At 31.5% G+C, this 26570-nt stretch overlaps 3 protein-coding genes across 7 annotated transcripts; 2 read left to right on the top strand and 1 right to left on the bottom strand.

Annotated features, from left to right (window-relative positions):
- The first annotated feature begins 4602 nt into the window (after positions 1–4602).
- Positions 4603–8954, top strand: WNK7 (with no lysine kinase 7). Of its 4 annotated transcripts, NM_001249124.1 has the most exons (9): positions 4904–4987; positions 5158–5193; positions 5249–5256; positions 5327–5554; positions 5644–5867; positions 5972–6129; positions 7286–7469; positions 7552–7623; positions 7776–8485. In NM_001249124.1, the coding sequence occupies exons 1-9, from the start codon at positions 4904–4906 to the stop codon at positions 8483–8485; spliced, it is 1704 nt and encodes a 567-aa protein (NP_001236053.1). The 4 variants fall into 4 exon arrangements, with proteins under 4 accessions (XP_040871891.1, XP_006580911.1, XP_006580910.1 ...); XM_041015957.1 differs by lacking the exon at positions 5249–5256 and having other exon boundaries at positions 4603–4987; positions 5158–5195; positions 7776–8954; XM_006580848.4 differs by lacking the exon at positions 5249–5256 and having other exon boundaries at positions 4605–5035; positions 5158–5195; positions 7552–7680; positions 7776–8954.
- An 8444-nt stretch (positions 8955–17398) lies between these two features.
- On the top strand, positions 17399–19229 carry TUFA (elongation factor Tu, chloroplastic). The gene has a single exon (NM_001360333.1). It carries the CDS (start codon positions 17626–17628, stop codon positions 19063–19065), a length of 1440 nt encoding a protein of 479 aa, NP_001347262.1. The 5' UTR covers positions 17399–17625; the 3' UTR covers positions 19066–19229.
- A 1303-nt stretch (positions 19230–20532) lies between these two features.
- LOC100793961 (protein DEHYDRATION-INDUCED 19 homolog 6) lies at positions 20533–25407 on the bottom strand. Of its 2 annotated transcripts, none has more exons than XM_006581839.4 (5): positions 25001–25407; positions 23313–23428; positions 22836–22907; positions 22510–22718; positions 20533–20864 (listed from the first exon to the last, which is right to left on the bottom strand). In XM_006581839.4, the coding sequence occupies exons 1-5, from the start codon at positions 25083–25085 to the stop codon at positions 20759–20761; spliced, it is 588 nt and encodes a 195-aa protein (XP_006581902.1). In that variant the 5' UTR covers positions 25086–25407; the 3' UTR covers positions 20533–20758. The 2 variants fall into 2 exon arrangements, with proteins under 2 accessions (XP_006581902.1, XP_003526994.1); XM_003526946.3 differs by lacking the exon at positions 25001–25407 and adding an exon at positions 24097–24568.
- Positions 25408–26570: the final 1163 nt, after the last annotated feature.

A 26570-nucleotide genomic window follows, 5' to 3' on the forward strand; every position in this document is an offset into this window, starting at 1 on the left:
TCTATTTTGTATTTAAATTGTATTATAAACAAATGATATATTAGGAAATGTACTTGTTGATAAGCTCTTGAAACATACAAATTTTTCAATAGTGTGAAAACTCTATGTGTATTTACACTGAGACTGACCTATATGCATAACAACTTTAACAAGGGAAAAAATAAGAATAGAAAAATAATATCGGGATTATTTCTATAGCACGCTAAGAATACCAAATTTATGATCAAATCAAAATCATTATTGATAGTATCATTTTTTTTAAGCTATATTATTTCTTGTTATCTTTTATTACTAACCATATTTAGCAATTAAAATTGAAATAATAATTGATCAAGTCAAACTTGTATTTAGTTGTCTTTTCAACCCAAATTCCAAATACAAAATCATACATGTTTGTTTTTCTTCTTTCACCAAATCTTTCATATTATTTATATTTTCAATGCTAGCAAAAATATAATAATATTTCACCTTTTTGAAATAATTAATCATTTGATCATATTAAATTCTCTAATTTAATTAATCATCAAATATTAAAATAATTTATTTAATAGAGATTAGAACACTTGTTTGTGTGTAACCACGTAGGTTCAATACTAAGCTGACAATATATTAATCAAATTAATATACTAATCAAGGTAGGCGTCTAGCAACACTCCTTAACATCTAAATAGCATGAAGTAACATTTTAATTTCAACAACCATTAGAAAAGTAATGTAATAATTTATTCCATCTTTACAGCTCTGGGTTAACTCTAGAGTATGGTATTATTGTCAAACCTTTTTTAGTTAACTCATAATGACTTAAAAACTCATTTCTTCTTTCATTTAATTTTCCTGATCAGGATATAATTTTATTCATAGAGCTCGAACTCATTACTAAGAGTTGATGAATTCCTTTTTGATTAATCATTAATTCTAGAGGTATTTAATCATATTCAATATATATTCAACAAGGACTCTAAAACATTAGGTGTCCAGAATCAAAATACAACAAATAACTTGTTAATTACTATGACAATATCATGTCAAAGAAAATTATTATACCTCTTCTTGAGAATTTTCTAACAGATTATGGTAAATTTTAACCATTAGAAAATTTCAATTAAGTCAATTCAATGATCACATCAACATGTGACCCATCTATATATGCAAATTAATAAATGAGATCTATTAATATTTATTCAATAAATATTATCACATATATATTAATCTATCCAGATTATTGATATCTTATTTACAATAATCCTATGATCAAGAACGGTTTAGATTAAAATTAGAACAAACTTGTTTCTCATTATCATAATCTCTACCATAATAACAAGTCTTTAATTTTAATCAAAGACATTATCAAATGAACCATTTAATCAAATAGTGAAATATGACAATGAAAATAAAATAATACTTTATTATTAAAATTAGAATTGATTATATGATGACTTGAATCGTGGACATACAAATTTATTCTCAACAATAAATACTATTGGTGGATTATTATTTACTTTAGCATTATAGTATTTTTTATAGATACTCATTCATTTTTTCTGATGTATGAGTCGTTTAAGAACATAAGTCTATCTTAAGAGAATTTAAATCTCAACCCACTAAATACATTAGAGTCAATACTCTCAAGAATCTAGCACCACGCCAACTGTTCACCTTGGACATGTTAGTAGCCCATATCATATACACCATCCATGTCTCAAACAAATCATTGGTATCATCTACAATAGGACTAGGCAAAGATCTAAGCTTAGCTCAAATTTGATCAATCTAGAAAAATAATGAAAAGGAATCCAAAATTTACATCCATTATTTAGTAATCAATCTAGAATATTCATCTTAATCTTAATACTAAAAAAACATTAGAATGTTACAGATTATATCAGTTTCCAAGAAATGATGTAGATTGTCGATGTGAAAAGTTTGTTTTGCATTATTGTTAAAAAATCTTAATTATGATTTTGTTGCAAAATGATTAGAATACATGTCGTAGTCTTGTGTGATAATTTTAAATAAATATCATCAATTAGTATATGAGAAAGTTAATATAATATTATAATATGGTGAATAATGTTAAAAAAGTTTAAGTATTATTTTAGAATTTAATGAATATGTGCCAATGTAAAATAGTTTTATATGATTTATTAATTTTTATAATAATTATCTTTAAAGTTATACCAATAATAATTTTTAATTGAATGATAATAGAAATTTTTTTCACTGTAAGTGTATTTAAAAATAATTACCTTAAAAGTTGGATCAATGGTAATTTGTTATTAAAATATAATATAAAATTGTTTTTGACAGTTGTATATAATTTTTTTACCATTAAATTTTTATTTATAATTCATTAATGACTTAAAAATGAGTCAAATAGCATTGCTATAAATATTACTCATTTTCTATTTTAACATATTAAATTTTAAAATATTTGCAGAAAATAGGAATAAATTATTAAATAAATACATGAATCAAACATAAAATCTTAATTCTTTATATATTACATAATCTTATGGAAGCTAATCCAGTAGCATATTCCAGCTCCCATTCAGAGTCATTCTTTCCAATTTCCAGTTTTCCACACTCTGGATAGTTCACACAATTGCCCTTGCGCATCTGCTACAACGGTTAGCACTTTGATGAAAAGTGTTCGAATAAATAAATGTACCCACGTTTGTATAATAACGAAACGTAAAGGTAACTGAGACTGAATGGTCAGAATTGAGAATCCATGAAAGATATACTTGTTAGCTTAAAATTTAAAACAATCACCGGAGGAATGGAAGGCCATTTAATGTCCAACTCAATGATTTCTTGAAGTTTTTATGTTAGTCATGAATCTCATGATAGGGTCATGTACTCATGTAACAATATCATGTCTCCAAATAAAAAATAAAAAAATCTAGCAATATGCTTCCTCTTCTATATAAATAAAAATCAATATACTCTTTTTATTTCATACTATATGACATTTAAAATTTTGATACATTTATTAAAAAATATAATTCATATTTTGAATTTCATTTTAAATATCATGTAATTTTTAATATATATTTTATCTTTTTAATTAATTACCTAGTAACAATTAGTTTCCTAAGAGTATTTCATGAAAAAGAAAGGATAAAATATATTTTTAGTCTTTATATTTCTATTGAATCTTGTTTTAATTTTTAAATTTTTATATTGTGTAATTTAGTCCTTGATTTAAAATATATTTTTAGTCTTCGACTTAATATATGTTTTTTTAATCCTGTTCTTATTTTTCAATTTTTACACTTTTTAAACTTCAAGTCATGATGGATCGAAGAACAGGCTTTTTTTTATATATATAAAGTTTAAATTTAACTCTAGTCACAATTTTAAAATGATGTCATTTGTTAATTTAAAAAATAGTGATATAATTTTTTTTATAATTAGTGATAAATAATAATAAAATTGTTATCTTCAATTAATGAGAAAATAGTTGATGCACCAAAAATATTAATTTTTTTATATAATTATTTTAGAACTAGTATTTTACTTTGTGCCGTGCATATGATAAATGTTTATTTTATATAAATAAATACTTTCAAATATATACTAATTTGTAATAAATAAATATTTTAAATATATAAGTTATATTTAAAAATTATGTTAAATAAGTTATATTGTGATAGAAGATTACTTTTGACTATTGATAATGTCTTTTAAAAATATTAAACTTAATTTATAAATAAAAATGAAAAGGATAAATTGAAATAAATGATATAAAAAAATCAAAAAACATTCTTATTAAATAAAATTCTTACAAATGCTCTAGTTATAAAACAGCTCATAAAAAGTCACTCATTTAATTATTCTAATTTACAACACATATCCTATGAAATGAAATTATTTTAAAGGAAATTATTTTATGAAAGTGAACGATTAAATCTAAATGTATAATTAAATATGTATAATTAAGATTTAATGTTATCTGATTATTCGTATGATTTTTTGATATTAAATTTTAATTCTCTATATTTATCTCACTCTCAAAGAAGATATTTTTTCTCATTAAGATATATACTCTTTTATATATATATATATATATATATATATATATATATATATATATATATTATAAAATAATTTTTAAACTTCTTATCAAAACAGTGAAATATTTATTTATAGCCCTCTCTATATAAATTAGAAAAGTTGTATTGGACGACTGACGAGGGTGTTTTTAGTTATCATTTTCAACGATAATGTTTGTATTTTAAAAAAATTAATATCTTTGTTTGTAATTGAATTTCAATATTAATATCTTTAATATTAATTAATATTTTAAAAAAATAATCGATAATTAAAAATAACATTATTTTACTTTTATATTATAAATTATTTATCATTAATCTAAAATATAATTTAAATATCAAAAATATTTATTTATCATAATTTTTAACTATAATATAATTTAAAAATTTTAATTATATAACATAAATATTTAAAAAGAAAAGAAGGAAGCTAATGGGCTGAGTCATAAGGCAAGAAACTCCAAAAAAATCAAAACCCATAAAAAATGAATCGTCCTAATGAGTAATATCTTAAAGTGAGGAACTTGCCTTGGACGCTATAATAGATTAGTATTTGACTTAGCCAACAACATTATGTTATGTTAGTTTGCGTCTCGTGCCACCTACACTGCACGCACCCTCTTTCCCTCTTCGTCGTCGTAGCGACAACGAACCAGGGAGCGTAGTTTTAATGGAACCCATTTGATTTTCAGCTTTGATCCTCCCAACTACAATCATTGTGTTCTTCCAAATTTCATTTTAATAACAATTCCGATATTTTAATTTTTGTCCGTTTTCTATTCCCTTATTCTTCTTCTTCCCAACAGCAATAGACGACGTCGTTCGTTCCTCAGCTAGGGTTTCCCCCAATGCCGCCGGATTCCTCCGAGCAAGACCTCGACGATCCCGACATCGAGTTCGTCGAGATTGATCCCACCGGTCGCTATGGTCGGGTCTGTTTGAAATTCCACCACGCTCAATGCTGATCCTTCATGCATTCTGTTATGCCCTTAACATTATTTTATTTTATTAATTAATTAGTATTGATTATTGATTAGTTTTGCATGCATTGTAAGATGGTTGGTTCGATTGATCTGATTTTATTTGCTGGCTTATTCTGCAGTACAAGGAGGTTTTAGGGAAAGGGGCTTTCAAGAAAGTGTATCCTTTTATTGTTTCTCTGAATTTTTCTACGCTTAGTCAATAATCAATAGATATTAATGTGTGTAAGTAGCATGGATTGATTCCTTTTGGGATTTTTGTTCCCCCTTGACTGTGAAATGGTAATTTAGATATCGAGCGTTTGATGAGTTGGAAGGGATTGAAGTGGCTTGGAATCAGGTTAAGGTGGCGGATCTGTTGCGTAACTCCGATGATTTGGAGCGACTTTATTCAGAGGTTCATTTGCTCAAGACTTTGAAGCATAAAAATATAATTAAGTTTTACAATTCATGGGTTGACACCAAGAATGAGAACATCAACTTCATTACTGAAATTTTCACCTCAGGAACGTTGCGTCAGTGAGTCTCTTCTCTTTTGGCTTCTTGTTTGGTTTTATTTGCAACTTTTGTGAGCTTTGGTGTTTATGTTTGACTTTCTCTAAATTTAGATACCGGAAGAAACATAAGCATGTTGATTTGAGAGCTGTGAAGAAATGGTCTAGGCAGATTTTGGAAGGCCTTTTATATCTTCACAGTCACAATCCGCCGGTTATTCATCGAGACCTTAAGTGTGATAACATTTTTGTCAATGGTAATCAAGGGGAGGTGAAAATTGGTGATTTAGGATTGGCAGCTATCCTTCAACAAGCCAATTCAGCTCACAGTGTCATAGGTAACGTTTCCCCTGAAATTACTACATTTATTACCCTTTTCTTATGTGGAGTACTGTGGGAATCTTGTTACTGAAAGCGTTTGTAATTCTTATTATGAGCCTAGGTACCCCTGAGTTCATGGCCCCAGAACTTTATGAAGAGGAATACAATGAGCTTGTTGACATCTATGCTTTTGGCATGTGCTTGCTAGAGTTGGTAACCGTTGAGTACCCGTATATTGAATGCACCAATGCTGCTCAAATATACAAGAAAGTGACATCTGTAAGTCAAGTGCTCTGTTTTCAAAATGTTGGGGCTATTTTACTTAACATGCTTTTATTTACAAGACTGTGATGTTTTTACTTAAGATGTGATGCACACTGGTATTAGAATTATTCATTCCATCTCAATGTAGATGGATATAATATTCAATGCATTGTGAAAGCTCTTTAATTTTTCTAGAGACTGTGATGTTTGTCAAACCTTTGGATAATAGTACAACAATTTACACTTCAACTTGATAAGAATATGAGATCATAAGACCACTTCTGCTGGTCCTTCTGTAAATAAGACGTAAAATCATGAAATTTCCATGATCTGAATGTTTTTGAACTACAGCCTCATTGCTTGTTTTTATCAGTAGTCAAAAGTATTGGATGACATAAAGACGAAAAAATAAATCTTAGAATATCTGAATTGGTGTTTTTTCTTCTTCTCCAGTTGCTGAACCCAAATTTTAATTGGCTTCTAGAGATTGAGAAATGCTAGCAATACATTCCTCTGAACACAATCAAGGAATTGGTTGGAATTTATTGGAAATCACAAAACTTTATGGTCTCACTTCTTACTTGTTGAGCCTTGCTCATGATATTGTAGTCTCCAATAAAGAGAGTGTGTTAGAAGGAGTAGCATTGATAGTTCTCCTCTTCAGAGAATAATGGTTAATATATCTTCTTCAATAAAAATCATGTTATGTTTTAGCTTTTCTTATGTATGAATTGCTAGAGATATGATCTAGAGTTTTGATTTTTAAGTGGACTTCAAAAGTGGTTAGATTACAGCCTTTAAGGGTTGTAAAATTTGTAGAAAAAGAATATCATTCTGGAATTTTTTTTAATTCTGACATTGAAAAAATATTTGTCTGCTTCCATAGTCTTATTGATATGTTGTGCAAAGAATCAAATAACTGTTCAAAAGTCTTTGGTTGAATGGAACTCCTGGTGTTTACGGGCTTGTTTGGTTCAAGGAAACATTTTCCATATTGTTTTCACCTTCTCTTGTCTTAATCTTTAAAAATAAGAAGCAAAGCAAAAGCAGAAAAAGGTGTTTTTTCAATTATTAGTCAAAACAGAAATGGAAACTATTTTCTCAAACCAAACGGACCCTTATGGTCTTTTATTATCTTTATGTTTATTATTGATGTTTCCTTTCCTCGTAGGGAATAAAGCCAGCATCATTGGCAAAGGTGGCTGATCTTGAAGTTAAAGCATTTATCGAAAAGTGTATTGCTGATGTGTCGGAACGATTGTCTGCGAAAGACCTCTTGATCGATCCCTTCCTTCAGTCAGATTATGATAATGATAGTGTAGGTCGATCTTCAAGATCTCAAACCCATCATTCAGGTAAATATATCCTGCATCTAAATTATCTAAATTCTATAATTACTTATCTTATTTTGTTGATCATCTGTTGTATCAAATACAGGAAATAATTCTCATAATCAAGCTATTGCTGAGGATAATTCTGTTGAGACAAGTAGGGAATTCACGGTGGAAGGTCAGAGGAAAGATAATCATACAATATTTTTAAAATTGCGAATTGCAGATTCCTCAGGTCTTCCCTCAATTTTATCTTCTTGTTTTTTTTTTTATCCTAAAAGAGTTTATCTATTTGCTTTTTCATTGGTTCTGATGTTCATTTCCGTACAGGTAATATTCGCAATATCCACTTTCCTTTTGATACTGAAGCAGACACTTCAATCTCTGTTGCTAGTGAAATGGTTGAGGAGTTGGAACTCACTGATCAAGATGTTACAACTATTGCTGGGATGATTGATTCTGAAATTCGATATCACATTCCTAGTTGGAATTTCAGTGAAACTCCTGTTGACTTTAACCATCAAGATTCAAGTTATACCTCTGAAACTAGGCCAGAGGCCTCTCCTATGAAAATTGATTCTGTTGTTGCTCCTGGCAGTCTTGCATTAGAAATTTTACCTTCAGGTCGTAAGTACTGGTCAGATTCACCAAGGGGATTTGGTGGAAACTCTCCATCTCGACATATGACTTCAATCTTGTCTAATGAAGCAGGTGTGAACTCTGAGGAAGACAACCCGACTGCAAATGGTGGTATTTCAGCTGATGATTGTGTTGACGGTACCATTGAGCAGGAATGTGATGAGATAGCTGATTCTCCTTCCAGTGAGAAATCTGAAATGGAATACATCAATCAAATAACAACAAAATTGGAGAATTTGTTGGTTAAACAAAGAGAGGAGTTAGATGAACTAAAGAGGAAACACAAACTAGCTGTCTCAGATCTTTTGATGGAAATTCCTCCAGAAATGTGCCAGAAGGTCCTAAATATATGCAACCTGCAGATGCCTGACAGTGAAATGGCCAGGCTTGCCCTTCATTAATCTAAATGCCACTTTGTGTGGTTTATGGTAGTAGTTCACTTAGAAAGCTCATTTTAGGAGTGAAATTTAGAAGTTGTGATCTTGCTTGTTGCTTGGAACTGTTGATATTTTGGGTTTCATAATTCATGCATAAGAGGGTAAATTTTTAATGGCACAAGTGTTCTTGGTATAATATATGTTGTCAAGAGGAATTGCAGCTGGGTTAACTAGGGACTGGGAATTGGGGACTGGGGAGTCATCTTTGCAGGAGAAATCTCGTTACGGCATAACGTCCCAAGAGCTTGGAGGACTTAATGCTATTTCTGCATTTACCTAAAAAACATGGAGTTGAAACGAGAAATTAGCTTTGAGAGGTCACAAGACTGGATTATATGAATATCATTTCTCATATGTAAATAGTATGATACAATTCATTAAACTATAGGAAATATATACTTGTACATATATAACTTGCTGTCGTTTCAGTTTATACGAAGGTCTTCCCATCTAGGATTTTTGGGCTTGGAGATCAACTACTGGAAATTTGAAATTTGTTCTGGATTATAATTTAAGGTTAAAAAACTTAAATTTAATTTAATTATATTCATATAGACAAAAAATATACAAAATTATTTTTTAAAATAAAAAATGCTAGTCAACCACGATGTATATATATTAGAAAGAAAATTGAGTTTTTTGCTTTGATAACCTTAATAAATTAGAACGTTACCGCTATAGTATTGTTTTCATATTTCAAGGTCCTAGAAATACTTAATACTATTTTCATTCTATTAATTTTATTTTTTCATTTAATAATATTGAAACTATTTCTTTTTATCATAACTAAACAGCTTTATTAAAAAAAAAAACAGATAAAATAGGAGAGGACAACAGGTCAAGTACATGCGTTATGATTAATTTTAGGGGAGTACTTTTTTAAGTGTAAAAGGTTTTTCTTAAATAAATATTCTAATTTATTTGGAAAAAAATTATCAAAGTGATAAAATTAAATTATGAGAAAAACCCTTTTATTGCAAGTAAAATTTAGAAACTTATGGTTAAAAGTAATTAAATTATTTTTTAACTAATTTCATTTTCTCGTTTTATTTCCTACAATTGTTTATAATAACCCACTAATATAAATATTTTCATACTTTATAGTTTTATATAAATGTCAATTTTTTTTAAAATAATTATTTTAAAATCAATTTTCACTTAACATGTCTAAATATAAAATATTATGCAAGAATTCTATGGAAATGGGAGACTAACATGGAAGTGTTAAAGTTAGATTGCAATAACTTGATAGTGTTAAAGTTAAACTTAAGGGCACAAAACACTCTTAATCAAAGATTACAAAGTAAATGCATGCAAGTAACAAAGGGAGCAACATCAAACATAAGGAAGCAAACAAGTTTTGTGTTTGTCACGCGAAGGAGACATGGAGAAGGAGAAAGAGACCAACTTCACAAACTCCCTCTACCATCTAGTACCAGCTCTTATGAGTGCAAAGGAGACAGTGCTTAAGAGAAGAAACACTATCATGCAAACTAGGGACTTTAGTTTGCCTACAAGCATGTCCTTTTCCTTTCCCTTTTTTCATTCATATTTTTAGTTTTTGGTGTTTGTCACTCTTTTTTCCTACTAAATTTCTACTGTTTTTATTCCTTCCTCATTCTTAACATTTTTTTTTGGACATAGGAAGTGCAAGATAACTTCTTCCAGTGTTGGGGTGTGATGCATGAGGAATGTCTAATTGAAAAAATTTCAAAATCTGCTCATGGCGATGGAACAATGCAAAGGAGAACACACCTCATCTTTTTCTTTTGGGATGGATTATGAATCCGGTATTAAATAAAAAATGGGGTCTATTGGGTGAAGTGAAGGAAAAAAAGGAAAGGTATAGTGTCGGGAAAGATTGGGAGATCATTGGGAGGAAGGTTACATAGTGCAGGGGTTGGGGTACGTGTGTAACAGAATGCATATGGAGTAGGGTGAGGAATGTACGAACTTTTAAATAGGTACCAAAACTGGGTTGTTGAGTATCAATAGTCACTAATTATACTCAGGAGTGGTATCTTGAATAGAAGTTGGTAAAAGTCATGAAAGCTGTAGTAGTAAACACAATTGGAAATGCAAATAAGGACCATGGGTCGCAAAGGAAGATAATCATGTGAATGTCATTGCACTGCGGAATGGATCTTGTGTGCTTTGAAGTAGGGGCACCACGAATCAAAGCAACCAAGATTGGATGTTAGGAGTAGGTGGCATCACTGGAAAAGGTGTTGTAGGAAGAAAACATGAAATGCAAATATGAGGAAAGGCGTTGTTGATGCGTGACATTGCAGACTGCATTGTGAGATCTAACAAAGCAAGGAAGCAATGGGGATTGCTACATGTTAAAGTAAATGGGTCTATTAAGGGGGGCATGTAGCATTATCTTGCTATATGCGGTTTATATGAGACATCATGATGTATAACTTGTTGTAATGGGAGAGTAAGTACTAATTGTTATTAATTTTTGGTAAAGTAGGAGGACGATCTGTAATGTTCTTTGATCCTTGAATAGGCACATCTTGTGCTCAATGTTATAAAAATTGGACGATCATCAAACCAGTCAAGCTATACTGTGCCAATGATCCAATTAATGAATCATCAATTAAACCGCATGAATCACTTATAAGTAATGTAAAATAAAAAAAATAAATATATATTATTTTGATGCATATATAACAAATGATTATTATGGTGTAGTGGTAACACCTTGGGCCACCTGTCATCCACTTCGGACTGGATTTTCACTGGTTGAACCAGACTTTGGACCGTTGGCACTTCCATGTATTTCTAGAAATTCACTTATCTATTACCAAATAAGAAGGTAGGATTAAATATGACTTTAGTTCAGGGAAGATTACACTTCCTTTGTAAATTTATATTTTTCAATTTTAGTATCAAAATTGTAAAATTAAATTTTAAAATAATTAAAATTGAAAAAAAAATGTAAATTTACGAAGACTAAATTCATCTTTAAACCAAAAAGGTATTGTGAAAGAAAAAAAAAAGACAAAATAACAATAATTTTTTTTGTTCACTAAAATAAGTTTAGAAGTGGGAGGTTTGAGTAAAATATGAGATTTTAGGTTTAAATTTCATTGTTACTATTATACAAGTAAAAAAAAAAAAACTTCCTTTTTTGGATTTAAAATGTGCCATATGGTTACATAATTTAGATTATGCTGTAAGTTAAATTTTGTATTTTTTTTTATTTTTCACCACATTAATTATTTAAACATCATAAGAATAATATCATTATACTCTTTTAGTTTTATTTGTACAATAATTTCATTTCACTACATTTCAAATATCCAAACATTGTGTTAATGTTCATGCACAAACCGTGTTTTAATCACATATTTTAAAATTTGATTTGAATTCTAAATTTAATATTTATTTTGAAATATTATAAAGTATAATTCTTATTTTTTTTTCATTTTTTTAATATTTGATAGGAAATTTTAAGTTATTCATATATACTAAGAGTTAAGTAAATGGGAGAAAACAGAAAATTAAGGAGAATGAAAATTAATTTAATGGGATCCATCCATTCCAAAAATATTTTTCCCACTGTGAAATAAGAGAAGAGAAGAAGTGTGTCACTTTTTAAATGTTTAAAAATAAAATTAGTTTTTATAAATAAAAATCAATGAAATAACTAATACTGAAAAAAGGCCAATAAAAAGTTCATATTTGATTTTTAATTCATATAAAACATTTTTGCAATATTTCTTTCTTTCTTTTTACTCATATAAATAAATTAAAAAATCTATTTATTTTCTTCTAAGTGTTATCTATTTAAACAATGTATATTTTTACTTTATTATTCTTTTTTTGAATTTGTTTTACTTTTAATCCAAACAAAGAAAGATGTAGACATAAGCAAATGGTCTTCTTATGGTGATCTAGCTTCCAGCAAGTCCACTTAACGTGGAGACATAAATCAAATACCCGTCGCAATCAAGGATTAAGGAACAACGCTGGGAAAATGCCACGTGGAGGTGGAGCCTCTCAAATGCTTATTTAATTAATCACCTCAAATAATCTGAGCAAAAAGAGCAAAACCCTGTGGTTAGGCTTCTCTCGTGGAAATTGGTTTTCATAGATTGAAGTTGTTGACAAGGATTTTTATTTCGTCAACTATTTTTTCTCATGTATTCAGTTTTTTGCTATTAATTTTGTATAACTCTGGGATTGATTTTCACAAAATTAATTGAAAAGCTAACTAGAAAATAAGAAGTAAGTTGGTATCTGAAAATTTAAAGTTAATAATTAAAAGTTTTTAAATTAACTTATTAAATCATAAATTTTTGGTAAAATTAATTGTTAGAGGAAATACAAAATGTAAAATAACACATTTAAAAAGTGTAATAAGAAAATTAAATAAATATTTTAAGGATAAAAAATAAATAAAATATAAAAATTTATAAGCTAATATTTTAAAAGACATTATTTTAAGTAACATTTCAAAAAACGTTAAAAATTATTTAAAAAACTTATTTATCAAACAATCAAATAAATTTTTTAATTAATAAAAAAGTTTAAAATTAATTAAAATAGTTTGTTGAACATAACATTTTAGTAATTTTTTTTTGTTTTTTATTATTCAAAAATTGACTTAATAATAAATAGAGTAAAATACACTCTATCTTAATTATTTTTTAATAGGATAATTCATCCTAAATTTGTATTAAAATTAATTCCATTTTGATTCACCTTTTAACTATTAACCTGGTTTTAGATGATAATAATATCTCTTTATAGAGGACTGTATAAATACAGATTATGATGTTTTGATGATTCAACTCGTTACTATATTATGATAAATATAGTATTAAAGTATTATTAATATTTATTATCCAAATACTATAGTATGGTAGAAAATAAACTTACAATAAAACTTATAATTTATTATAAGGTTACCTTTACTTACAAAAGTCTCTTCTTCTGCAAAAAGTTATACAACTTTTATCTTGTTATTAGGACCTCATATAAAAAGTGTTTACATTAATTTGAAATACCTTTGCTTGGTAAAGGAGGATATTTAAAAGCCCAATCTATAAAGAATGTTATTCAAGGGAAGTAACAGAAAAAGTCCTTAAATTAAATACCACTGATATTATTAATAAAATTAAGAAGGCCTTCGAGCTAGAAACTACAACCATAATCATAAATGTTGACCAAACCAAAACTTCCCCCAAATCCTACATAGACTCAATCAGCCCAAATGTCCCCGAACAAATGATAAACTGTTTTAACCTAAACAATTTTAAGAAAATACAAAAATTATTGTTTAGGGTACACAACAACCAAACCCAAATTCCTAGCCTTTACATAGGTGTGCATGCCTATTTCAACCAGAAATTCGTGTGTACCAACAAAATGTCATTCTGCAAAGGTAAAATTAATTGTCTTTGCAAAATAAAATTTCTTTTCAGGAAAGCCAGACTAGACCTAGACCAATTTAAGTCATTCGAATATGAAGACCTAACAATCTCCACAAAAAGTCTTTTGGACTATGGATGTCTAGAATCAATCCTGATCCCTCCCTCAAACAGAATTCCAAGGGTTTAAACTCCTACCAGAAGATCACCGGGACTCCCTATCTGGTCAATGATGAATATGAGACCTGAGATATACAGGGTAGCATACAGTACCAATACAACCTGATGAAGGCACAAATACAAGGGTATCAATGGTTTTTCTCAGAATCAGACAAACGAGATTTTGATTTGATAAGAGAAACCCATGATACAAAACTCTTCCTGCCAGCACACAATGAGAAGTTTTTCATACCCTTCCCGATTGAATATAATAATAAATTGGTTCAATTCTTCCAAAAGGAGAAGAAGAATAAAGAGATTTATGAGGCTAGTGGTTGTCATGGACAGCAAACTCCTCCATTTCCATCCACTGATCTTTTCATGGAAGACTCATCAAACATTTTCTGCTTCATAATCTTCTATTTGTTATTATAGCTGATCTAAGGGTGCTTATAGCACTCCTAGAGGATCCAACATCGATATGTGTTTGCCATTTATTATTTTGATTTCTAGAGGAATCAAAGATTTTGGGTGGCAAAAATTGAATTCCATCAGATGATAAAGTTGTCACTAATGGATTAGTATTTATCATGTATCTAGGGGATATTTGATCACTTATTCTGCCTATGAAGGTGATGCCTAAGTGTAAGTTATGTCCTACAAAGTTTTTTCCAAAACCTATTGTCTGGACTTCTAAGTTTATGTTTTGTACGAAATCACCAAGATTCATTGTATAATTAGGGGCAATATACATCAGACAGACTGTTTGATTTATATCTATTTCTATCACCCCTATTATGGTCTAAGAATTATTATCTCTAAACCTTTGATCGAAGAGCACTACATAAGCTTTAGCTCCCACAAATGACCTTGTTAGAGACCTGATGCTTATGGCAATTAACCCTAAGTGTACATATCTTCTATTTGTACTAAGAAGTTGTCGTCAAGTTTGTTCTGAGATTAATTTGATAATCTCGTGTCTTCCATAAGGAAGATGAAAGTCATCAATTCTTCTATATTTGTATAAACTAGTTCTATCAAAACTTAGCTAGTTTTGGTTGTATAATTGTCTATGATTGAACGAGTTTATCTTAGAATTTGACCCAATATCAATATTGGATTCTATGTCTTCTATTTGTTCCAGTTGTTTGGTTCGGGAGTTTTTTCTCTTAAAGAATCTATCCAAGATTCCAGGATATTGGTTTATAGAATCGGTTACAGGGTTATGTCCTGAAACTGTTTGTGAAGTTCCTATAAAGGGTATAGTTCTCATTTTTTTGGTTTTGCTAACACAAATTTATTTGAGGATTGATTAGTGGTCTTTCCTAAAGATAGTTTAGAGAGTTGGGTCATGATTTTATCGAATTCGTTTGTAGAAAAACGAATTTGTTGGTCTTTGATTTTAAGAAGTTCCAAAATATTGTTGACTTTATTTTCTAAAGTTTGCACTTTGTTAAATAGCAAATTTTGTGTTTTTGTAAGACTTTCTAAGTGTTCAGATAAGTCTTCAAGGGTTTTTGTTGAAAATTTATAAAGAGAACTCTTAGTACTAGTTAGATCTCTATGTCTATCTAGAGTTAAATAATGGCTCTGATACCAAAGAGGTACCAAGTCGAGTATGAATATAATAATAATAAGGTAAAAATAAAACAAGCTAGAAATAAAGACAAAAATAAGATAAAGATAAATATAATATAGATTAGGAGTTTCAGCACATCAAAATATGATGGGCCTTATTAATTACTATTATTTATTTTTTTATTATATTTTTATTATATAATTTGTAATTGTTTGAAAGACACTTCTTTAATAAAAAGATAAAGAGGAAAGTATGTTTTTGTCTCTCTAAAATCAAATTAATCATTTCAAACCTTCTTGTTTCATTTTAGTCGTTCTAAAATTTTAACATGTTATTGTTCATCTAATATGCTAACTTCGTTAGTAAATATGCTCACATCACACATGAAATTGAACACAAATTTTGTCTTTAAGGCATTTGTACAACAATTTTTCAAAAAAAAAAAAATACTCACGATGCTTTTTTTAATATTGAATACACATATTAAATTTATAACACAGTTGACATAGTGGATGAATATATTAGATTTACTATAGTTAAAATTCAATAGGTAGTTACTAAAAAAAATTGTCTGTATAGAGTTATAAGATTGACTTAATAATTAAAGAGAGAAAGAGAAAAAAAATTGAGTTCAAATCTCTCCTACTAATAAAAATTAACAAATTAATAATTAATATTTATTAATAAAAAAAGATTTTTAACCGTTCAATAAGTATTATTGTATCAAATGGCTCTTAGTTAATGATCTATTGTGAATCCTTTCATTTAACCTTTCATTTATAAGAAAAGATTTTTAACCTTTCATTTATTTTATTTAATATGATTTTGGATGAGAAAAATTCATGTGAAACCCGACATGGGGCAGCCCGATTTGGGTTACAGGCAACAACGAGTAAAAACCTGAATTTAATTTGGGCCTAAAAATGAAACTCAGATCCTATAAAAACCTATTTTTAGGGACTTTTTAACATATTTTTGCATGTTTAACTTATATTGAGTCATGATTGGATCGAACTAAAAGTTCATATTTAATTTGGACTAAACAAATTAAGATAAAACCTTACGTTTCACTAGATTGATTTGGACCGATCCAACCCATTTTGCAACATCCAGATCCTAATAACTCACTAGATTAAGACAAGTGGTCGCAAGATTTAAAGAACACTTACCATAACAATTATAAATTGTCAACTAATTTATAAATTCTCATATTAACAACAAAATGCAATCTCACATTTCAAAAGAATATGAGTTCCATCCTTATGAACTAAGTTTTTCCTGACAATTATTTAATTTAATATTTAAACTTTGTTCTCAGTAATTCTTTTAATATAAATTCATTTTATTTTATTTCTTGCAAATTTTAATTCTAGATAGACTAATAAGTTGAATCATAAAAGAGAATCTCTCCTTCCTTTCGGGGAATAAATATGATAAACATAAAAACTTCAATAATTAACAAATATAAATATCAATATATAGCAACAAAAAGTAAAAAGTAAACAAATGAAAATATTAAAAGCAAAATTAAAAAGAAGCATAAAAAAGCAAAGCCTAAATTAACAAAATGAATAAATACTATAATTTACCAAAAAAAAAACACATTTTAACTAGTTTGACTCCTCTCCAATTGACATATTTTTTAGCAAGAGAGAAAAACAGACAAAAAGACTTTGTGTTTGTGATACCCTAGGAGAGAATTTTTTTTTTTCCATTTTAACATTTATTCCTCCACCTTGCTTCAATTGCATCTGACTTGGGTTACTAGTGAGAGAAAGAGAAAGAAAAAGATGTGATCCAGTGCGTCCCTCCAAAATTGAGGCAGAAAGAGGATAGAGCTGATGTGAGGCCATCTTTTATCTATCCACACACTCACCAACATCACCATAGATAACACAACAATACACAATTTTTACATTACTCAATACACTACACTAACACAATCCCCTTCCCTCTTCTCTTTCTATCCAAATTCTCCACCAGCCATGGCAGTTTCTTCAGCAACAGCTTCCTCCAAACTCATACTATTCCCCCATGCATCATCATCCTCTTCCCTTAATTCCACACCCTTCCGCTCCTCCACCACCAACACCCACAAACTAACCCCTCTCTCCTCCTCCTTCCTCCACCCCACCACCGTCCTCCGCCGCACCCCTTCTTCCACCACCACCCCGCGTCGCACCTTCACCGTCCGCGCCGCCCGCGGCAAATTCGAGCGCAAGAAGCCCCACGTGAACATCGGCACCATCGGCCACGTCGACCACGGCAAGACCACCCTTACCGCCGCCCTGACCATGGCTCTTGCCGCCCTAGGCAACAGCGCCCCCAAAAAATACGACGAGATCGACGCCGCCCCGGAGGAACGCGCCCGAGGCATCACCATCAACACCGCCACCGTGGAGTACGAGACCGAGAACCGCCACTACGCCCACGTGGACTGCCCCGGCCACGCTGACTACGTGAAAAACATGATCACCGGCGCAGCCCAAATGGACGGCGCCATATTAGTCGTCTCCGGCGCCGACGGCCCCATGCCCCAAACCAAAGAACACATCCTCTTAGCGAAACAAGTCGGTGTCCCCAACATGGTCGTGTTCTTAAACAAGCAAGACCAAGTCGACGACGAAGAGCTTCTCCAACTAGTGGAGCTCGAAGTCCGCGACCTTCTGAGCTCCTACGAATTCCCCGGTGACGATACCCCCATTGTCTCGGGCTCCGCGCTCTTAGCCCTAGAAGCACTCATGGCCAACCCTGCAATCAAACGCGGCGACAACGAGTGGGTCGACAAGATTTTCCAACTCATGGACGAGGTCGACAACTACATTCCCATCCCCCAGCGCCAGACCGACCTCCCCTTCCTCCTCGCCGTCGAAGACGTCTTTTCCATCACCGGCCGTGGCACCGTCGCCACTGGCCGTGTAGAGCGTGGCACCATCAAAGTAGGGGAAACTGTTGACCTTGTAGGTTTGAGAGAAACAAGGAACACAACCGTCACAGGTGTAGAAATGTTCCAGAAGATTCTAGACGAAGCCCTGGCTGGAGACAACGTGGGGCTGTTGCTTAGAGGGGTTCAGAAGACTGACATTCAGAGGGGAATGGTGTTGGCTAAACCAGGCACGATTACGCCGCACACCAAGTTCTCAGCGATTGTTTATGTTTTGAAGAAAGAAGAAGGTGGTAGGCATTCACCTTTCTTTGCAGGGTATAGGCCTCAGTTTTACATGAGGACCACCGATGTGACTGGGAAGGTTACGTCTATCATGAATGATAAGGATGAGGAGTCCACGATGGTGCTGCCCGGTGACCGTGTCAAGATGGTGGTGGAGCTTATTGTTCCTGTGGCTTGCGAACAGGGAATGAGGTTTGCTATTAGGGAAGGTGGGAAGACCGTTGGTGCTGGTGTTATCCAATCCATTATTGAGTGAAAATTCTGTCACTTTATTTTTAATTAATTAATTTTTTCCGTTTTATACAGCTTCTGTACTTTGCTTTCCCTTTTTCTTATACTTTAATTGCACTTTTAGGATGGATATTATTGGATAATAATATTTTTCTGTCCCAAATGAAAATGTCTTTGTTGTTCTTGTTACTGTTTTACTTCATTTTCTTTTGCTGCTGAATTGCAATCAATGACGAAGGATGAACGATTTTCCTGTTTGTTATGCCTCTTCCTTGTTGTATGTTGAACTTAAGGTTCTTATTGAAAGTAAATATGCAAAAGATGTTAGTTAATTAATTAAGTTAAGCTATCACGGTGGGCTAACTGGATTTGCTTCTGCTTTGAATTCTATTTCATATGCACAAAGTCCAGAGCCACCATATTTGAGAAGCTAAAATTTCTTGCATCTAGTTCGACTCAACGTGTGTTCTTGGCTTCCTACGGCAAAAACAAATGCTAAGCTATGAAAATGTTCTCCACATACACACTACAGGGTTTTCTCATTCTGCATTTGGGCAGAAATGCCTCCTCCGTATCTTTGATCATTCAAATGCTTTTAACACTTGTATTTTGATTAACCCGGATTATGACTAAAACAATATCACTTAAAAAACTACCTATAAAAATAAGTAAGACAAGAGAAAACTATCTATAAGGAATGAATTTGGATATGTTAGAGCCAGTTTGTTTTGGCCAAATCCTGCGTTTCAATGTGCCTTCAATATCAATCCTCCTTCCACAGTGGATTGGTGTTGAAAGAAACAAAACGGTAAATCAGACACACCCTTAATAACTGATGTTAGTGATGTGTCTTAAAACCCTATAATCCCCGTATTTACTGGCAATTCTTGAGTAAAAAGTATAAAATTTGCGAGTGTTGTCATGTATCGGCTTCTCATGAATGACGTGTGCTAACTGCTATCTTTACGAAGGATAAACAACCTAAATAGTTAATACTAAACAAATTCTCAGATAAGGTTTTTTTTTTGGTTCTTTTCAAGTTTCCATTATCCTTTCTTATAAGATTAATCAATACTAAAAACTACAATTGCGGATTTTACTTTTTTTTTACATAAACTCATTCTAACATGATAGAGAGAATAACCAGTAACCTAATACTACAGTTACGCCTAACTATTGTTCAACAGGGAGATAACTGAGCAGGAATGAATACTCGAACAAAGAACATCAGTTGCTCATCAGTTTCACCCTGTTGCAATGTTATAATAACCAAACAAGACTGGCCAGTACACTTGGTTAAACTCTAAACTGGTTACCACAACACCCTGGTTGAAACACCAAACAATACTGACCAGTTCACCATCAGATTAACCTGATGAATAAATCAAGCCTCAAATCCAGAGGTCTTGACGATTTAACCTTCAATTGGATTATTAAAAACATTCCGAGCAAAATATGTGAATCTTAGCTCATTCTTGGCATGATAATAAGGTAATGCAAAACATAAACTTCTATATAGACGAAAAATATACCTAAATAAGTTCAAAAGTTCAGTAATGCAAGCCTGCAAAACGAGGCAATTATCCAATTTTATGATTATCCAATGCTTAGTTCAGCTATTCTAAACCCATGAGACAATAAAACGATGTTCTTTCTTTAGGAGCATAAAGGCTATCCGAATGCATGAATGTGTCTATAAATTCTAAGCCGCATATTTCCTAGATTAAAGTTGATGATACCAACTCCTGAACAAAAGATGCCCTCAGCCTTCTCTCTTCAATATCCTGCTCATCAGCTGAATCCTGGGGTGCATCTGTCCTAGAGCTGCAAACAAAACCACCAGCAACGTTTTGGCATTAGATTTAAGTAGAGAATTTTGCATACACCTTATTTCTATTGCTACTTTGAAGACAGTATAAGTCATTGCTACTAAGTTTATGCAGCATCAAATGCAGGACCTACATAGTAAAACTCCTCACAATCAATGCAACAAATATTTTTAACTAATAAATTTTGAAATGTATTAAAGGAAAAATGATAGTTAATATTTCAATATTGTGACTCGTCACAAATATTAACTAACCAAATTCAACAAGATGAGTAAGATAGATTCGCTTCTTAGGAGAACATGCTTGTCAAAATGACAGGAGATATTAATGAGGGTGACACATCACATTGACAGTAAAGTAATTCAGGCTAAAAGTGTATCATCATACAACAAATTCAAGATTCAGAATGAAAGCTTTCATATTCAGTACGATGGGAAGAAATTCTAAAATTACTGAGTAAACCTCTCTAAAGGGTACCATCATACCTCTTTATGTTGTTCTATAAATTGCCAATTTAATAATCACTGTTATAGTAGGTTAATGCAAAGCTAGATTTGGAGAAAGAGCTTCAAAAAACAATCTGAATTGTATCTCAACAAATGCATTACACTAAAAACGATTGCAAATCATTTCCATTTACACTATACTACTTGAAAACTATAACTAAAACTTGAGATACAAAAGATCATTATCTTTTCAGAAAAGTGAAATCAACCTCCTTTTGGTACAATTACTAATTAGGACTAGCTAAACTTGTTTCAGAGCAAAACAAGCTATATATTGTCAGAACAGCAGTATTCGGCTTCTAGTGAAACCAGAAAAAAAATAAAATCAGAAAGGACATTTAATATTAACAGTGAGATGGAACTAGCAGGTGAATGCCTAAGTCATTTTGGCGGCTTCATGAATATACTCTACAGAATCATTTATAGGAATTCAAGCAGATGAATCTCAATCAAAAAGAAATCTCCCCTCCCCTCTCTCCAGTCATTTCTAAGTCTTGTTTTTATCCGTGTCATGTCTAAGTCTAACAACTCTAAAAAACTCTCGCACATTGTTTTGTTTCACACTCCTCCCTATTCTTTCAGTAACCTTCACATGGAAAGAATAAAGAAAAAATTCCAAAGCAGAATATATTTTGTCTTGTTTCATATATGCAATGTTACATCATGAATAGAATGTAGGTTATTGTTAACTAACTAATGAATAAACTCCAAGTGATATATCTTGTAAATCCACAGCACACATATAATTATTAATGTACTATAAAATACAATACTTTGGAACTATATAATGTATCACCATCATCTATACAATAACCCATATCATTAAGAAGCATTATTATTATTACATTTTATGTATAGAACAATGAATGAGTTACAATGATATAAGATTAAGATATACTCCTGCACTTTTGAGTTTAGCTGATACCAGTGAAATATATTTCTACATTTATAACATTTCCTAGAACAGGAGATTAGCAATGACTATAAAGTAAAAAAACATGTTAATTTTGAACTACATTCTTTTAATGCTTTACACTTTGTGAACTATCAGTTTCTCATGTTTTCTCTTTTCACTTTATACAAACATACCACCAATACAAAATAGTCATATACAGATGGAAAGAAGGATCATACCCTTTTGCATTGAAAATGTATGCGGCATTCCTGGAGGAACCTTCACCAGGATGGATACCATGGGAGTTTCGAACAGACACATTGCGGACAAACGGTGACAAAAGTGGATCAGGAACTGGTTCGTGTTTGCTTCCCCTGTCAGGAAGTTTCTTTTCAAGCACTACCGAATCACCCGACGAGATGCTAGATTTGTCAGACTTCCAAGCTCTCTATAGAAAGTATAGATTATTATATTAACATATTGAATTGAGTGGGGCAAGAATCAAGTTCTCTTAAAACCAAAAGTGAGCTAGGTTAACAAAGTTTCCTAGATAAGCAACATATACCTTTTGTGCACTTGAATTCTGTGCAACCCTGATTGCATCCTCCCCTAATGTTTCATCACACACAGGACATAGCTGATACAAGAACATTGAAGCAGGCAGTCAGTCTGATTCCATATTTCAAATGTAAGTTAATTACCTGAGTGAAATGTTCAGATACATTATTTCATTCTTTCTTAGCAATTAACTAAAATGGTTGCCAGTTAATTTTGTCTGTATCTTTTTTCTTTTTTTCACTCACAGATCAGAACAGTTCACCATAACAAGCAGATACATAAAATTTCTGTTGAGTGTCTACAATTGCACTAACACTAGGAACTATAGTTTATAAACCATAATAAAATCACCGGACGGACAGGCTACCAAATTAATCAATGAAAGTAGGAAAAGGGAACAAGTCTAACAAAAGTGTAAAACATGTTAGGTTGTTATCAATAACTTCTGCCAAACATAAAATTTTAAAATTCGGAACCATCATACCATATTTTTTGGGTCATAGCAGTGCATCTCTTCCAAATGGATACGCAGAGAAGAAAAATCAATCTCAAAATCACAGGAAGGACATCGAAGAAGGGATTGAGCATCATCATCCTCATCTGTATAATTGAGCAGTGAATAATTCTCAGTGTGGTTTAAATGGAATCAACATCACTAAGCTATTTCTGGCACAGGAGCTCCATTTTGAATGCCATAAAAGGTACATCTCAAAAGAAAAAGAGCAATAGGGTAAATAAATGAGCAGTATGTGATGCACAGCTACAAATGCACAAGCTCACAAAATACGAACAAGAAGGAAAAGGCCCGGTGCTAAGGTTCCCTTATGCTCTTTATGGTATGTTTGGGAGTGAAAGATTAAGGGAAGAAAATAGGAGGTTAAGAAATAAGCTTTTCTTCTTCTCCGCTTTTTGATGTTTAAAACCATCCAAGTTTCTCTAAAATTGGGTAACTTATTGTTTGAAAAAAGAAAAAAAAAGGAGGGTTACTGATAATCCAATCCAACCCCCACCCCCTTTTCCCTTCCCCATCTAAACACTAGAAACTTCCAGGGCACATCCAAAACTCAGGAAAAAAGGTGAAGCCATAGGATCAAATATATCCAGCAAAATAACAAATGTCAAAGCATTCATGCACAATTGATAGATCAGAACCTTTTAATCGGGCATTATGTCCAATGTGAAGCTATAGGATCAAATATTACTTTTGTTATGCCCCAAGTAAGAAAAAAAATTCACATAAACACAATTTTTTTTTTTTTCAATTTCACCTCCATCAGATTCGGTATCATCTTCCTCTCCAATAAGGTATCTTGAAGCCCCCCAAGTTCCATTCACTCTCTTCCCCTGTACATGGGAGTCAATTCCTCGGTTGATGTTGTGCAATTCTAGCTTCAGTTTCTCCAGATTCCTCCTTATGGCAAGAACTCGAGGCTGCTGTTCCTTTGGTGAATCACACTCCTTCGTCATCACTCTCCAATTTCACTCAACCTTTGAACTTTTTTTTCCCTATTGCTTTGAAGGCTTAAGAAGTCTTGTTATATACAAAAATGAATATCTCAGAGTGGAGGAGCTTGTATGGTAAGAGAGGCCTATTATGGAAGCTTAGTAGAATCCCCCAAGGTAGTTTGTTTTATTATCCGAATTAAGTCCAACTTGTCATAAACAGAGAACCTTGAAATCACCATTAAAGCCAGACAATAACTTGGCTGTCCCTTGCATCAACCGTGAATTGCACAGACCCTGATCAAAACGGTTACATGCAAATGATGCCAACTTGAAACAAATTCAAAACAATAAATATTTTCAAAGCTCAACCGTTTCTGACATTAAGAGCAACACTGCATGCTTCCAAGTGGCTGCACTCATGACCAAAAATTAAAAAAAAAAAAAACAGAACTTAACATTAAACTTTGTCACTGAGCCAACCCCAAGAAGCCAATCATATAGCAAAAGGGGATATGGGCTTTTATTCAGTTCACCAAAAAGTCCAATGCAATCCAAATGCCTTCTTTCTCTTTTTTCACTCAGTTGTACCCACCAGGGAAAAGACAAACCTATAGGATTTCATTTTCACATCAAAAGGAAAGATGAACAGAAAAACCATGGCTCAAGGGAAATAAACAAAACACAAACACAGAAATGCATAAGTGAAAATGAGTATAGAGAGAGTACCAGAGTGAAGGCGAGAAGGTTGGAGAGAAGAGAAGTGATGATTGGTGGAATGAATAGTTGAAGCCCTCTTGAAGTCCAAGTCCATGATGTTGGGAAGAAACCAAGAGATGGGTGTGACGGAGTGAGTGAGTGATCAAAAGGGAATTCTCAACTCAAAGGGAAAGAAAAACACAAGACAGGACATGTTTTCCCGTCAATATCGTCATCACTCATAACTTCATCTGCTCCGATTGGTGTGGTCGTGTTTTTTTGCTTACTCATCTTCTTTGCCTTCTGACACTCTCAATCAACTCTCGCTTCTGACACACTAGAAGATTGACAATTCATCACTACTCACACGTGCCACTTTCATCCCCTTATTCTCCGCGAAAAAATATATTACAACCAAAATAAACCACGTTTACAATAAGCTTTTCCGTGCAATGAATTACGATAATATAGAGCCCAATGCAATAATCAATTCCCTTGACGATGATTTTTTTTATTTATTTATCCGTCAATCTTAATGATTAATTTTTGTTACTAATCGTTAGAATTTTGTGAATCATCATTGTTTAGTTATTAGATTAAATTTATGATTATTGATAAAATATATGATATATTAATTGATAAATATTTGTTTTATGCTTATGTGAGTGATTATAAAATTATTGTTACATTAGGCAATTTTAGTATCTCCTTCATTTGACATTCTTTGTGATTCAATTGAGACAATAATTATAATGAATTCTATCTCTTCTTTATGTACACATTCTTTAACTCTACTATATGATTATTATTAGTTATTATAAACATGTTATAATTATGCATCATGTGTTATTAATTTTTCATCAATTGGTATTATAGCATTAAGTTGATGCATATTGTAACAGTTTTGCGATATAATAACATGAAATCTTAGATGTTATTAAAACTTTTTCTTCTTCTTCATTTTCTTTTTTAAATTAAAGTTAGATAAAGAATTTATGGTTCCAAAGTATAGAATATATATAAAATTGGGTGTACATTCAATATGCTCACACCTAATGCATTTATGTATAAAAAAAAAAAAACACCCTTTTGCTTGAATTGCTTCCGCCACCTCCTGTAACATAGTCATATACCACCAATATAATAGAAGTTTGGTTGCACTTTTTGCCTCCTCTTTCTTCTTAAATACGAATGTGTTCCGAATTGGGAATGAAATTAACGGTTCCAATATTCTCTATACTGAATATCTTTATTTTGTTTTAGTAAGAGTACGTGCATTCTTTTGTGGCTTCATTAGAATATTTGGTTTTAGTGTTATTATGCCATTGCTCCACCGTTCAAGGTTTCAAGATTTTTCTCCTTACAATTAATATTTAGTGTTATCAAGTAAAAATGCCACAAGTTATGAATACGTGATTGCCGAGGATAAAACTATGATGGTATGGGGTTTTGTTTTCACGTGTTATCATTAGTTTGTTTTTTTCTTTAATACCATGAAATATTTTATTCTTGTATATTGGTTCTAATTATATTTTTGTTATACTTTTCTTTAATGAGTCATGAATACCATTTCTATTTTTCTGTTATATTTTTATACTTG

This window comes from Glycine max, chromosome 6 (genome assembly GCF_000004515.6).
Source record: "Glycine max cultivar Williams 82 chromosome 6, Glycine_max_v4.0, whole genome shotgun sequence".
NCBI classification, from domain to species: domain Eukaryota; kingdom Viridiplantae; phylum Streptophyta; class Magnoliopsida; order Fabales; family Fabaceae; genus Glycine; species Glycine max.